Source organism: Haliotis rufescens, unplaced genomic scaffold, assembly GCF_023055435.1.
Source record: "Haliotis rufescens isolate VD_foot unplaced genomic scaffold, xgHalRufe1.0.p SCAF_4, whole genome shotgun sequence".
Lineage (NCBI taxonomy): Eukaryota > Metazoa > Mollusca > Gastropoda > Lepetellida > Haliotidae > Haliotis > Haliotis rufescens.
In genome coordinates this window covers 56185411-56200574 of record NW_025964112.1, presented here as the reverse complement: position 1 = coordinate 56200574, position 15164 = coordinate 56185411, and the positions used below count along the sequence as shown (strand labels likewise).

The 15164-nt window shown below is 41.2% G+C and overlaps 1 protein-coding gene across 1 annotated transcript in view; it reads right to left on the bottom strand.

The window, feature by feature from the left end:
• The window catches only part of LOC124114645 (dolichyl-diphosphooligosaccharide--protein glycosyltransferase subunit STT3B-like), a 36584-nt gene extending 29090 nt beyond the window's left edge, over positions 1-7494 (bottom strand). The window contains exon 1 of the mRNA XM_046475322.2: positions 7286-7494. Within this exon, the coding sequence (XP_046331278.1) occupies positions 7286-7461 (176 nt within the window). The 5' untranslated portion in view covers positions 7462-7494. The remainder of the gene's footprint in view (positions 1-7285) is intronic.
• Positions 7495-15164: the final 7670 nt, after the last annotated feature.

Sequence of the window (15164 nt, the reverse complement as noted above, 5' to 3'; positions counted from 1 at the left end):
AAGTTACATCTTTCAACGTTTTTGGTATGATGAGGCCAGGGATTGAACCCTGGACCTTCCGCTCTCCGAGCGGACGCTCTTCCACTTGACTACAGAGTCGGTCATACCATTTGGAACTTTAAAAGAATCTTATCTTTCTTTGACTTAACCACAAAGCCACCCCCTAAATATATTCTCATCAAAATTACATGATTCACAAGTTGCATCCAATTTTAAAAAAAATAAATATACACGGAGAAGTGAAATTTTGACCAGCCAGACGGGCCACCTACTCAGCAAGACCTTCGCAAAATTAACTGGCCACAGGCCAAAAAGGTCAGCAGTTAATTCAACCCCTGCTGTAATACTGATTTATGTACAACTATTGTAATGAATATAAACACCCAATGAACTGAAATAATTAAAAAATACTTAAAATTTAAAAAAAAAGAAAATAAATTAACTGTGGAGTTACATTCCCAAAATGCTTAGATCGGGGTTTCTGATTTGTATGTTTCTGAAGACAAATATGGCTACAAATCATTTGGTGCCATATGGCATAAAATGGCGCAGTTCACCATGTTCATTTTAACTTTGTATGCGAACGCAGGTTCTATTGCTACATCATTGGCTGAAATTCCATCCCAAACATGTTAAACATTTATTACTTCAAGAATGACATTTATGATAATGAAACTTTTACTCTCATGTGTTTCTGTATATTATTACACGGAATAATGGTATTATGCTCGCAAATAGTTCATATTATACAACTTTTATTCTATATATATATATATATATATATATTTATTATACAGAAACAAAATGAGTTAATAATCTTAACGTGTTACTAGGTCTTTCTATCCATACAGATCTTAGATTTGGATAATCGTTAACGAAATATCGATCAAGTATCGGAAAAAAATATTATTATTGGAAAAGTAACTTTGAGCAAATATGCAAAAATCTCAGTGACAATACAACATACTTCACATCACGGGTGGTTGGTGACACATATATGCATGAATTAACTTGTGGACATTTAACATGTTTAACATGTGTAAGATATATTATATATATTTAGATATTATTAGATATTAGATATGACACAATTTTCACATCGATAATCATTAATATTTCGATAATTCCGATTATTGATCTATTTAGCAAGTACTGTAACATGTATTGCATTATAGTTTGTTGTTAAACACCACACTCCGCAATATCCCAGTATTTCATGTTTTTAATGAAGGTGCTCACATGATTTCACGCACTTCGCGAAGTAAGACCAGTTTTAACACACTATATATCTTCATCATCGATCAGATCATCTTGACTGGGCGCCACCATTTTCTTTGAAGCAAATGCAAGTGATATGAGAAGTGGAATCTGATTGGTCAATAGGAGGGACAGAGAAGGGACATAACTCGTAATAGCCACTGGTGGAGCTACGTTCGAGACCTTTACAGTTAACTGCCTTGCCTCGGGAAGATGAATCAAGATAGGCCTGGACCATGACTGTGGAATATATGTACGTTAAAACACAACCAATCTATATATATATATCTAAAAGTAAGTCCAGCCAGCTTTATTCCACATATCAAATCAGCATCAGGGAAATTAATGGTTTAATTTTTGGAGGAAAGAAAAGTATTTTGTAACAAAAGATTTCATGGACTATAAGTTAATCTACAGCCATGAATATGATGGAAGCATGACCCATCTATTCATTTTAAATACAGAAGCCATCAGTTAGAGAGGACTGCAATTCTTTTTTAATAACACCATCAATTTTGGCCGATAACCAATGGACGCATTACATGTTTAGACTTGACATGACATTGTTCAGTTATTCAAAGCCTGCTTTTCCAGCAATTAACTGTGTTAACTATGATACTTTCAACAGAATACACCGCCACACCGCCTCATTCTGAACAGCTCACAGTTTGCCAGCATGCAAATATGAACCAAGCTGGAATAATGTTGGATGCTAATTGATTGGCGTCAGTCAGATGATATTTAAGGCTCAAGGCCTCCTGCAAACCCGTACCATAAGGGAAACAAGCCTTTCGTACCACCCATGGTCAATAAATGTTGATTATACATGTTGAAACAAAGCTTCTCTCCTTTTTTTATCTCAGGATGGAATATGTAAGTGTCCAAACTATTTGGTTGACTGGTTGAGTGAGCATAGGATTGACTGGTTTATTGAATGAATGAGGGCATGGTTGAGTGAGTGAATGAGTGGTTGAGTGAGTGCATGTTTGAGTGAGTCATAAATGCTGATTAATACAAAGTTGGAAACAAGCAAAGCTTCTCCCCATTTTTGTCTCAGGATGGAATATGTAAGTGTCCAAACTATTTGGTTGACTGGTTGAGTGAGCATAGGATTGACTGGTTGATTGAATGAATGAGTGCATGGTTGAGTGAGTGAATGAGGGGTTGAGTGAGTGCATGTGAGTGTCATAAATGCTGATTAATACAAAGTTGGAAACAAGTTTCTCTCCCTGTCTCTCAGGGTGGAATATTTAAGTCTCCAAACTGCGCTGGTATGTCCGACCTCTCACAGGTGTCAGATCGCGCTGACATATGGAGTCGTCACTGCCGATGTTGCTCTCAGGGTCGTCAGAAGCAGCATGGTGAGAGAGGATATCTTCTTTATTAGAATGCACATACCTAGAAATCTGTGTCTGTGTGTTTCCATGTGCATGTGCGCTGTTCGTGGACTCGGGCATGAGTCTATGGTGAGGTGAGGTGAAATTGGGTTTAACGTCGCGTCCAAGATTATTGCACTTATATAGCGACGTGTATGTGTGTGTGTGGCTGCTTGTACTAATCCGGACTGATGCCGATTTATAGTGCTAGCACACTGAGATACCATGTCGCAGTTTAACATGAATACCCCACTCAGACACAGTATACTGACTCCGAGCCGACCAGTCCTTGTTTTAGCCCCTTAATGCCGAGAGCCAGACAGGGTAACAATAAGTACAATCTTTTAACGTCTTTTTGTATGACGCGGCCCGGGATCGAACCCTGGGCCTTCCGCTCTCCGGGCGGACGCTCTACCACAAGACCACGGAGGCGGTCCCATGAGTCTATGGAGAGTGGGTGGTTGACTGGATGGTTGAGTTAGTGAGTTGTTGATTGGTTGGTGAGTGAGTGTTTGGTAATGTAAGTGTTTGGCTGGTGGGTTGAGTCAACAAAAACAGCCACTTCAAGTTCAAGTATTATGAAAAAAAGTAATAATAGTAATAGAATTTTCCTACATCATCATGTCGCCAGTATGATGTTCAATACAATGGCCAAGGAACAAAAGCATTAAAACGTAAAGTTAGCGCTGTTGCACTTCATTAAAAGTGAGTATTTTGAGGTCTGTATTTGTCACAACCCAAGCAAATCTTACAAGCGTTCACCTGCAGTCACTCATGCTACAACATGTAACTGCAGTAGATTGTTGCATAATGTATGCCAGCAGTCAGTCCAGGTATCATAAAAGACTGAGCCACGTGTACAGTGTAATGTGACACGTTAGCAAGTGACACGGATTCACAGAGTCTATGTCATGTCGTTCGTCTTTGTAGTGCTATTTCAAGACTATAATGGGATATTGTGATTTGCAGCATTAGAAATGGGTAAATGTGGGAGGAAAGCCCGAAGTGATGCAGTTCTCAGAAGTTTACCACTTCTGTGAAACCCACGAGCACGGGTATGGTGCTGACAAACCTAGAAACATAATCGGGACGAACCGGGATTTGAACCCACAATCATAGGTTTCTGGCGTGTCCAAGGAACGCAACTCTGCGCGACGAATTGCGATGCCTTAGACGACTGGGCCACCTGTGCCCCCGTTCTTGACACAGGACTGCACTGGGTGACAAAATGGCTATGAGACTTATTTGAGTGTCAAATGGATCCAAGGGAGGCTACTCTCGTTTCCAGCATATCACTCAAGATCATTTGTAAATGCTTTGAAAACATCTTCCGCTTATTTCTGTATGGTCTACCCAACAACAACGACTTCACAATAAACATGAAAAGTAACTCATACCTCATTACTTAGCGAAGGAAATGGTCATAATAATGACATAGAACTTTGAGCAGTGGTGTAAGGAATCTTAAGCATAATAAATACTCATTAATATATTTATTATAAATATCATATCAGACCAAAGGATGAGTTACATTCATTTGGTGAGGTGAAATGGGGTTTTACGTTGCGTCCAAGATTATTGCACTTATATAGAGATGTGCATGCACATGTGTGTATGTATGTGGCTACTTGTACTAGTCCGGACTGATGCCGATTTATAGTGCTAGCTCACTGAGATACCTTGCCTCAGTTTAACATGAATACCCCACTCAGACACAGTGTACTGACTCCGAGCCGACCAGTCCTTGTTTTAGCCCCTTAAAGAAGATACCGTATTGCCTCCATTAAGCGCCCATACATATACAGTAAACTGCGTTTAAAACGAACAGGCTTATAACGAAAATGACGGATATAACAAACTGTTCTTTGGTTCCGGCCATTTGCTGTATATTCTATCATACAAAATTGATGGATATCACGAACACACTTATAACAAAATAACAGATATAGCAAACTCACCCTGTTGTACCGTTTGTACTCTGTCAACGATAATGTTTAAATGTATAACGAACTGTTAACCCCTGAGCTGAGCTCCTCACGTAACCAATCTGCCTATCAAGCACCCACAGCCAAGAGCTGCTGTTCAAAGCGGCAGTAAACAACTGAAGGCAGTTGAGTTACTCTTAAGCACTGACACCTTGTTCTCAAATTACACCCTAAATTAACAATAGTAACACAGTGATTAGGCTATGGAATTAGACAAGTCCATGAAGTGACAGAAGAGAAAAATCCTGCTACTGGTCGGCAACTTCCCCGCCCACCCAAAATGCTCCAAGATGTCTGACCGTCAAAATGCGTATAACAACGACAGATATAATGAACTAAAATTAGTGGTCCTTTTGAGTTCATTATAACCATAGTTTACTGTATATATTTATTAACTGAGAACCAGTGTTTATTGTTTTCAGATAACCGATACCCTAGTGTTTTATAGAGGCCAGGCATTTATTCCAGAAATATGGTACAATTGTTGAAGATTCAAGATACTCAGATCCTTGGCCTGAGAAGTGGCCCATGTGACTGCAGTCTATTGTCTACAGCCAATGAAATCTACGCTTGATTAGAGCCTGCATCAAGATAGCGACAGTCTAAACTTACCACTACCAGAATGTTAGTACCACCAGAGCTCCAGATAAGCTGCGTATCTGCGTAAGATACGCATCAGAAATGCAGAAATATGCAGTAAAATAAAATCAAAGCGTATCAAATACGCAACAAACATTACAGATACGCTACAAAAATAACTTGTGCGTATCATCAAAATATTGTGAAGTAACCCTGCGTATTCGATTAGCAAATCAGCAACTTATTTGGAAATTATAAATGGGCATTCCGTCAACCTTGCCAAACTCCATGATGACAGTTACATCATGATCATTTGCCATAACACGGGGAATAGTGATGTAATACACTGTAATAATAATAATAAAGTCCATTTCTTCAGCGAAAAGTAAGGGTCCGACACAAATCTGAAATTTTTTGCACTGGTGTTTGGGTTGCACTGGTGCATGTTTTATATAGTTAAATTTAGAGTAGGCTCTAAAGATTTTGGCACAGCCTGTGATATTGATACAAAACAAATGCATTTCTCGCATATGCTGGTGTCAAACAAAGGCAATTCCCATAGATCCTAGATTATTTCATTGTTGTTATATTACACAACTTAATCCATACATAGTGTTTGGAATCTACCTCTAAATCCTTGATATAACGATATCTACAGGGTAGTTGAGTCTGACCATGTGATAAGGCTCATTCATTATCTGAAGCACATTGAATTCTGTATCGTATTGTTGATCAGAGAACATGAACATGGATGAGTATTTTATCTTCCTATATCTCTGCAGTACTATGACATCTTATTCTTAGTTACCATGGTTACCGCATCCCTTCATTTGTTTCTAGTTCTTATCAGTTCACATGTTTTAGCTGATAATGTTATCATTTTTCTATTGTCTATCAAATCCACATGAATTAAGCATACATTTTTCCAACAAAGTGGTTAGAAAGTGGATAAACATGATAAAGTAGAGATAGGTTAAAATATGTTAACACATTATAATACAGGATTTGCATTAAACTGGAAATCAGGAAGTGTGGTGTAAATCCTATCAGCAGGCTTTTCTAACAGGTCGATTTGTAGACCCAAGCGTGTGAGCGAGTGAGTGAGTTAATATTTAAAGTCACATTGGCACTATTTCAGCCATATCGTGACTTGAACAAGTTAAGCATTTATATTATATATAAAAACGTGTTGTCAAAGGACAGTACAACAACTAGCAATATATCACAGATCATGATTGTAAAACTATTTTTAGAACAATAAAATGATCAGATTATAACATACGACACATTATAAAAACAGGCTGTAGATCGTCAGCAACAAAAGTTAGGCCACCATACTAGGGACCATGGGGACTTACAGTACTTCTGCTACCAAAATGGTACCCCAGCAGGATTTACACCATTCCCCTGGCTACGGGCGATGATCAGAAAGATTAGCCAAACAGTTAAAATCAACAAAAATACTACGATTAAAATCACAGAGAAATGAAAAGATACTTTGAATGATACCGGACTTACATACCCTCCCAGGAGGACAAGTGTTGAAGACCCAAGTAATGAATACAGAAAAGCTTATATTAAACGATGCACAAGTGTGTGTGTGTGTGTGTGTGTGTGTGTGTGTGTGTGTTATATATTAATAATTGCTTACACTATCTCAATGATAATGGACTTCCCATTATCAACATTGTACATGCCAAATGTTAGGGGGAAGGGGATGTTTTGTGGCATAGCGTCATACTTTATGCTACATTCGTCATCTTTACTTGGACTTCAACTAATTCTGTCAGTGGTTCTGTAATGTGAGCATTGCACTTATAGGACCAAATTTCCATTATCCACTTCCTCGCATTTTTGGCAAGAGGTACAGACATTCTCTAGGATTAACTTTTTTTTAACCCAGTCAGATCTGAACACATGAACTAATGCAACTGCTTATTGCCTGAAATCATTCTCCATTTAAAAATACAACTGCTGCATTCGCGAGCACGCAAAAACATGAAACACAAAGACGGAAGTGTTTACAAATTGTGCATCACAAACAGAACTGTGAATAGAAGAGATCGCACGCTTCCTCGCGAAACTCACCAGGGGTCGAATTCGTGGATAATGCTCTCAAATCGAATGACAGCGAACAGTCTAGAGCTAAAACCACCAAGCCAGGCAAGTGCAAGGATGAAGAAAGTGAGGAGACTTTTCCAGCCACCGGGGTTCCACATGGCAGAACGAATGTCTGTTTTCACAGCCATGCCGGTGTCCGCCATCTTGCAGGTTCTCTACACGTCATATATCAAGCAACCAATCAAAACACGGCACGCAGCTGCCCTCCGTCGTCGCTGCTATGCGTCCACTGACTGCTTTGTATGATATATCGACTCAATGTCTGGCGAGCGGTGAATTTATTCTCGCTGCGACCCTTCTGCAATAGCTTTGGATGATAATATGCCGCGTAAAACATAAATTGAAAAGGAAAAAAATGTCAGATGGACATTTTGTTATCGCTCTGTAAAATAGCATCGCCAGCATTTTCTCTGTCATCCCCATCTAATCTGTGTCGTGACGTATTTGAAGAAACGTAATTCCAGCCATTTAACGCCCCCCCCCCCCCCCCCCCCCCCCAAAAAAAAAGAGAAAAGAAGAAAAAGAAATAAAAAAGGAAAAATAGATGATGTTTTTAAAAAAAACAAATAACATATTTGTTAATGCAACACTCTAATTCAGTTTACTTCCTCTAATTTTCAGAATTATATTTTGTTCAAGTATCGAGCTCTACATAGAATCTAATATATCAAGCGATCACTTTAAGAGTTAGAAGTATACGCGACATCTGAAACATATCTGCGTATGAATTAAAGGCTTGCATGGTTTTCACTACCATTTGCTGTGTTTTTCGGAACATAATCTCTAAATCCTATTTTTATTCCCACGTGTTTTTTGCAGACACAACTATATGGAGCTCGTGGGGACAGCGCGGTGCCAATCGAATTCACGGACAATGAATAAATGAATCGCAAGTAAAGTGAGATTCGTTGATCAGAATACGATATTGTAATTTGTTGTCTGGGCTAAATGGAAACTGATACTAGTATCAAATATTTACATGCTATTATAGTGTGTAAACAGTCGACATCATGCATTGTTATCCGTAGTTATATTTTAAGTTAATCTGATCCACATGCGTATAAGACAAACACTCTTCATCAATTTAGGGGTTATAATATTTATCAATATACAAGACATCTCGCACAACATAATGAAGTCGATACCTAGGGCGTTTCCTCACCACAAAGACACATAATACAATCTACCGCAGCCTGTGGGTTTTCCCCAAAGTTGTATACTCCCCATGGAGCTGAGAATGAAATTCGATTGCACACTGATCCATTGACCGGGGTGATAACAATGTAGCGTCACGATCATTCTTTTTTTAATTTGACGAATTATATACATCTATTATTAGTATTAGTAAATTTAGTAATTAATGTCTATGAAGTGCGTCAATTGTATAAAGGTATGTTGTAATTATTAAAATATTGCTAAAATCGTGGTTAAACAGTGAGTGAGTTGGGTTTAACGCCACTTTTAACAGTATTCCAGTTATATCAGGGCGTGTCAGTTTAATGTGGGAGGAAAGCCCAAAATGATGCACTTCTCAGACGTTTACCACTTTAGTGAAACCCACGAGCACGGGTATGGTGCTGACGAACCTAGAAACATAATCGGGGCGAACCAGGATTTGAACCCACAATCATAGGTCCCTGGCGTGCTCAAGGGACGCAACTCTGCAAAGCGAATCGCGGCGCCTTAGACGACTGGGCCACCCATGCCCCGGTTGAACAGAATAACCCACTCACTCTCAAGTAAATAATCCACGATATGTCCTTTATATGCAACATATTTCTTTCTCTACCTCTATGCCAAACTTATAATGAGTGAGTGAGTATGGTTTCACGCCGCTTTTAGCAATATTCCAGCAATATCACGGCGGGGGACACCAGAAATGGGCTTCACACATTGTACCCATGTCGGGAATCGAACCCGGTTCTTCGGCGTGACGAGGGAACGCGGCAAACTTATAAAGCCGATATAGTGAGTGAATGTTATTTTACGTCAATCAACACTATTACAGCTTTATCTATCGCGGACATGTAGCCAAGGGGTTTAGCTATACCATAAGAGGTTGTCTATAGTAATATATGTGAATAATATTACATGCCCTGATAATAAGAGGAGGACACACGTTTGACTACAGACTATAGGTTATTATAATATGGGGGGCAATAGGTAGCCTAGTGGTAAGAGCGTTCGCTCGTCACGCCGAAGACCCGGGTTCGATTCTCCACATGGGTACAATGTGTGAAGCCCATTTCTGGTGTCCCCCGCCGTGATATTGCTGAAATATTGCCAAAAGTGAGGTAAAACCATACTCACTCACTCTTATGATATAGCACTTCTGAAACCAACTTCCGTTTTCCATTGTCTTTACCACCTACCCTATATTATTTATCTTTAAAACCACATCTTCTATATCAGTGGTATATGAAAATGATCATATGATTATAATAGGCCCTATGATGGTGGTTAAAAGAAATAGGCTCGCTTTAAGGGCGTTCGCTTGTTACAGACCCGAGATCGATTATCCATGAATCGATTACATGTTAATTTGTGAGGACCATTCTCCGTGCCCGAGCCGCCGTTCTATTGGTGAAATACCAAGATTTAACTCGTGAAGATCCGGGGTAGAATAGGTCTTCAGCAAACCATGCTTGCCGTAAAAGGCGACTATGCTTGTCGTAAGAAGCGTCAACTGGATCGGGTGATCAGGCTCGCTAACTTCGTTGATGATTGTCATCGTATCCCAACTGCATGGATCGATGCCCACAATGTCAATCACTGAATTGTCTGGTCGAGACTCGATTATTTACAAACTGCCGCCATGTAGCTGGAATATTGCTGAGTGCGGCGTTAAACAGCAATCAATCAAACAATCAATCAATCAATCAATCCATAATCTATGCGGAGCTAGTCGTTCAAATGAGTGAGTGAGTTGGATTTAACGCCGCTTTTAACAGTATTCCAGTTACATCACGGCGTGTCAGCTTAATGTGGGAGGGAAGCCCAAAATGATGCAGGTCTCAGACGTTTACCACTTCGGTGGAACCCACGAGCACGGGTATGGTGCCGACAAACCTAGAAACATAATGAGGGCGAACCGGGATTCGAACCCACAATCATAGGTGTCTGGCGTGCCCAAGGGACGTTACTCTGCACAGCGAATCGCGGCGCCTAAGACGACTGGGCCACCCGTGCCCCTTAGTCGTTCATGTATTTTGCAGAATCGATGTAGGTCATGGCGTCTTGATATTTTCTCTGACCATTTCCGGGCTTTATAACCTCCTATTGTATTGTTCTCAGTTATTTTCCATATCGCCTTTGTGGGGAAATGTCGATCATTGCCTCGATAAATGCCTCAATTACACGAAACAGTCTACACTGTTTAACTACGTTAAGTAGATCATGTATCACCGATGTATACATGGATGTTATTGCTCATGTATTGTGCCAATCTGAAGTGTAAAACAAAATCTTGATGAAATGTTGTGATTTAGATCTACATAATCTACCAATGTCAGCCAGCTTGTATTTGTCAATCACAGATTCCACTGTCCATACACCAAGAGTTTGCGTGGTGACGTCATTTGGCGCCCTTCTGTGAATGCACTGAACTGGCGAAATAGCGTTGTGATACTTCCAGCTCATGTTGCTCAGTTGGTTCATGGCATATTGCCCACAATGGGTATAACACGACGCCATATTTGAACGCAGGGCACAGGAGTTGGTCTCCCAGCTCGTAGTCCCATGTCTCTTAGAGAGCCAATGGTACGTCTGAAATTGGCACATGCTCTTCTAGTTCTCTCTGTTTCATGTTGTGTAGTCATTACACACCCGGCATAGTGTTGGTTTCAACGGGAAGGTTTTTGTCGAGTTTGAAAACAGTTTCCCTTTCTCCTCTATGGCTGCCAGTGTACACAAGAACTCAACTTCCTCTCTGTGAAGAACAAAGCAGTGTCGTCTGCTAGCAGCACAGCGGGAATATGTTCCCCTCCAACGACAAGTCCATGAATATAAACTAAAAACAACTATGCTGTTAGAACTCGCCCTTGACCAACACCCTGACGAACCTTTAAGAAGTCACTTGTACATGTGTCATATTTGATACATGCTGTAGTGCCTTTATACGAATGTTGTATCAGGTGCCAGACTCGATCATATATTCCATATTCGAACAATTTCAGGAGTATACCATCGTGCCAGATACGGTCGAATGCGTTTTCGTTGTCTAAGAAAATTGCATACACGTTCGATTGCCTCTCTAGATAATAGGATATAACGTCCTTCAGTATATGGATAGCTGTTGTGGCCATTCTGTTTGTAACGCGTTGGCCATTTGTGAGAGTCTCTGCGGCGTGTTCTGACGTTGACGTCATTTCGATCGAGTTCATCCCAGAGGTGTTCAATTGGGTTGAGATCTGGAGATATCGACGGCCAGGGCAAGGCGTTGATGTTGGCATTATGAAGGTAGTCTACCGTGACACATAAACACGGTGTCTTCCATCTGGCCGGTGAAGAAGAAATCGTGATTCATCGCTAAACCACACTCGTCTCCAGTTTCAAGGCTGTAAGGTATGGCACCAACGCAAGCGTCGCTGTCGGTGGAAGTGTTGCAAAACAGGGACGATAACTGGTCTTCTGGGTCGGATTCCAGCCTCGCGAAGATGGCTCCTGACAGTCTGGTCCGATATCCTCCTCAAACCAGGGATGCGTCCTGCAGTCTCCGTAGCTGTGGCATTGCGATGACGTAGGAGGATCAGTCAAATGTAGCGATCCTGTGCATGGGTGGTAACTCTTGGTCGGCCGGTTCTCGGACGGTCTGCAGCAGAATTGAACTGTGTGTATCGGTCCCAAAGGCGGCAGTTGGTGCTGTGGTGGCGTGCAACAGAAGACTGCGATTCCCCTCTTTGGATACGCCCTATGGCGATGTTCCGATCGGCAGCGCCGAGTCTCGGCATTTTCGAACTCGAAAAATGTTGACAATTGCATGACAAATTATTGGCTTATGCTTGCCTTTTTATATGTTTGATTCAATAGTGTCCTTGGCATCCTGGACCAGGCAAAATGGATCCTAGAAGTAAGTCTACTTCTGTTCCGTAAAGATCCAGTTGTGCTGAATCAGCTTTAGACCACTTTAGCTTATCCTCAGTGTTTGTTTGTTTGTTTGTTTGTTTGTCTGTTTAACGCCACACTCAGCAATATTCCAGCTATATGACGGCGGTCTGTAAATAATCGAGTCTGGACCAGACAATCCAGTGATTGACATCATGAGCACCGATCCACGCAATTGGGATACCATGACATGTCGCATGACATGACATGCATCGTTCCCGTTAGTCGCCTCTTACGACAAGCATAGTCACTTTTTGCGGCAAGCATGGGTTGCTGAAGACCTATCTTCACGGGTCTTATCCTCAGTGAGAAATATGTCGCCATGAAATGTTGAGGTCACAGGATAATGATCTGATGCACGAAAAGGAATGGTACTGTCAATTGTAGTCTTAACAACTGCACCCTGGAGACTGGGTGGTACAAAGGTATAATCCAAGACTGATTATTGAGTATGAGTCAAGCTTCAAATAACCCTTCAGCAATACCACAAGAGTTCGAATCCACCATGCCGCGATCTGATAGATACTGTACGAGTAGTTGCTATAGAACAGTAACAAGAGGGGAGTATTTGTCTTTAAATAATATTGTCACACTTAACTTTTACTGTTTGTTGGAGGGACGGTCGGGTAGCCTAGTGGTTAAAGCGTTCGCTCGTCACGCCTAAGACCCGGGTTCGATTCCCGACATGGGTACAATGTGTGAAGCCCATTTCTGGTGTCCCCTGCCGTGATATTGCTGGAATATTGCTAAAAGCGGCGTAAAATCAAACTCGCTCACTGTTTGTTGGAAACATATGATCTGATCAAATCAGCCCACCATTAGAAAGACCGGAAGCGCTAAAATGGAAAGCTACCCCAAATAGTGAAAATATGGGAACAAAGGGAGGGCTCACTCAAAGTATTTTCATGTGCGATACCTACTTATAAACAGAAAACAAACAACAGCTATAAATGTTGGTCTTAAATATAATTCATTATCACTAAATTAACATTCAATTCCAAAGTTCTGCAATACTTTATTTCAGGGGGTGAAATAACAAGAATGATTTTTTTCCTCACAAATTGAAGAGGTTTTAGGGTACTACTTCTAAAATATTTTTTAAAACACTTGGCTGACATACTAGTATTCATGTTGACATTTATAGAAAAAAATGTGATTCTATCATAACCACTTAATCCAAAAAATATTTTTCAAATTTGTTACTTGGAAGCAAAAATACAACAAGAATTCTGACATTATCTGATATTGACCTATTTTACGAAAAGTTAGTATCATAAATAACTTTGTCCGGGGCACGGATGGCCCAGTCGTCGTTATAAGGCGCCGCAATTCGTTGTGTCTCTTGGTGTACCAGAAACCCTATTGCAGCAGACCTGTCAACACCTTAACCCATCCTTGGGGGCACGGGTGGCCCAGTCTCATAGCCATTTTGTCACCCAGTGCTGTCCTGTGTCAAGAACGGGTGTACAGGTGGCCCAGTTGTCTAAGGCGTCGGAATTCGTTGCGCAGAGTTGCGTCCCTTGGACACGCCAGAAACCTATGATTGTGGGTTCGAATCCCGGATCGCTCCGATTATGTTCCTAGGTTTGTCAGCACCATACCCGTGCTCGTTGGTTTCACCGAAGTGGTATACGTCTAAGACCTGCATCACTTCGGGCTTTCCTCCCACATTAAGCTGACACGCCGTGATATAACTGGAATACTGTTAAAAGCGGCGTTAAACCCACCTCACTCACTCACTCACTGGACCTGAATCACTTTGCTAAGCTCAAGCTGTTAATCACTTGTTTTGCTGGTCTAAATTCGTTCTTTAAAGGCTGTCGATATATAGGTTGAATTATTGCGGAGTAAAACAATATGCATACATTTACTCTCTCTCACTTACATTCTCTAATTTCTTTCGAAGTAGATCTTGTGTATGATTTGGCAACCTTTTGAAACTGTCAAACTGCAGTTAGAAAACGTGAAGTCAACAAGCGGGCATCAACGTGTCATCATCTGTTTGAGAAACTGCAATGAAAAAGGTTCCTATTTTTATATCTAGACCATGCTGTGCCACGTAATCAGACCTAACTGGGTTGAGTTAATGTCAAGTGCAGGGAATGTGCGGCTAACAAGACGTGGGCAATTAGAGCCGGCTTATGCACCTCACTGTAGACCGTGGCTACACAACTATTTACAAGTGGCACGTGGTTCTGTTGGAGGTGGTGAGGGGAAATAGGGTTTAACGTCGCGTCCAAGAGTATTGCACTTACGTATAGCGACGTGCATGCACGTGTGTGTGTGTGGCTGCTAGTACTAGTCCGGACTAGCTCACTGAGATACCATGCCGCAGTTTAACATGAATACCCCACTCAGACACAGTATACTGACTCCGAGCCGACCAGTCCTTGTTTTAGCCCCTTAATGCCGAGCGCCAGATAGGGTTACAAGAAGTACCATCTTTTAACGTCTTTTGGTATGACGCGGCCGGGGATCGAACCCCGGACCTTCCGCTCCCCGGGCGGACGCTTTACCATTAGACCACGGAGGCGGTCCGGTTCTGTTGGAACAGAGCACAGGTCACATTATAGTTGTTGCATGGGTGACAGCGTTCGTCAGCTTGACCCCTGTGCGTTTCTTGAGCTTCGGCTGTTCCACGCTAATGCACATGTTTGTTTGCTTACTTGTTGTTTAACGCCGCACTCAGAAGTATTCTAGCTATATGACGGAGGTCTGTAAATAACTGATTCTGGACCAGACA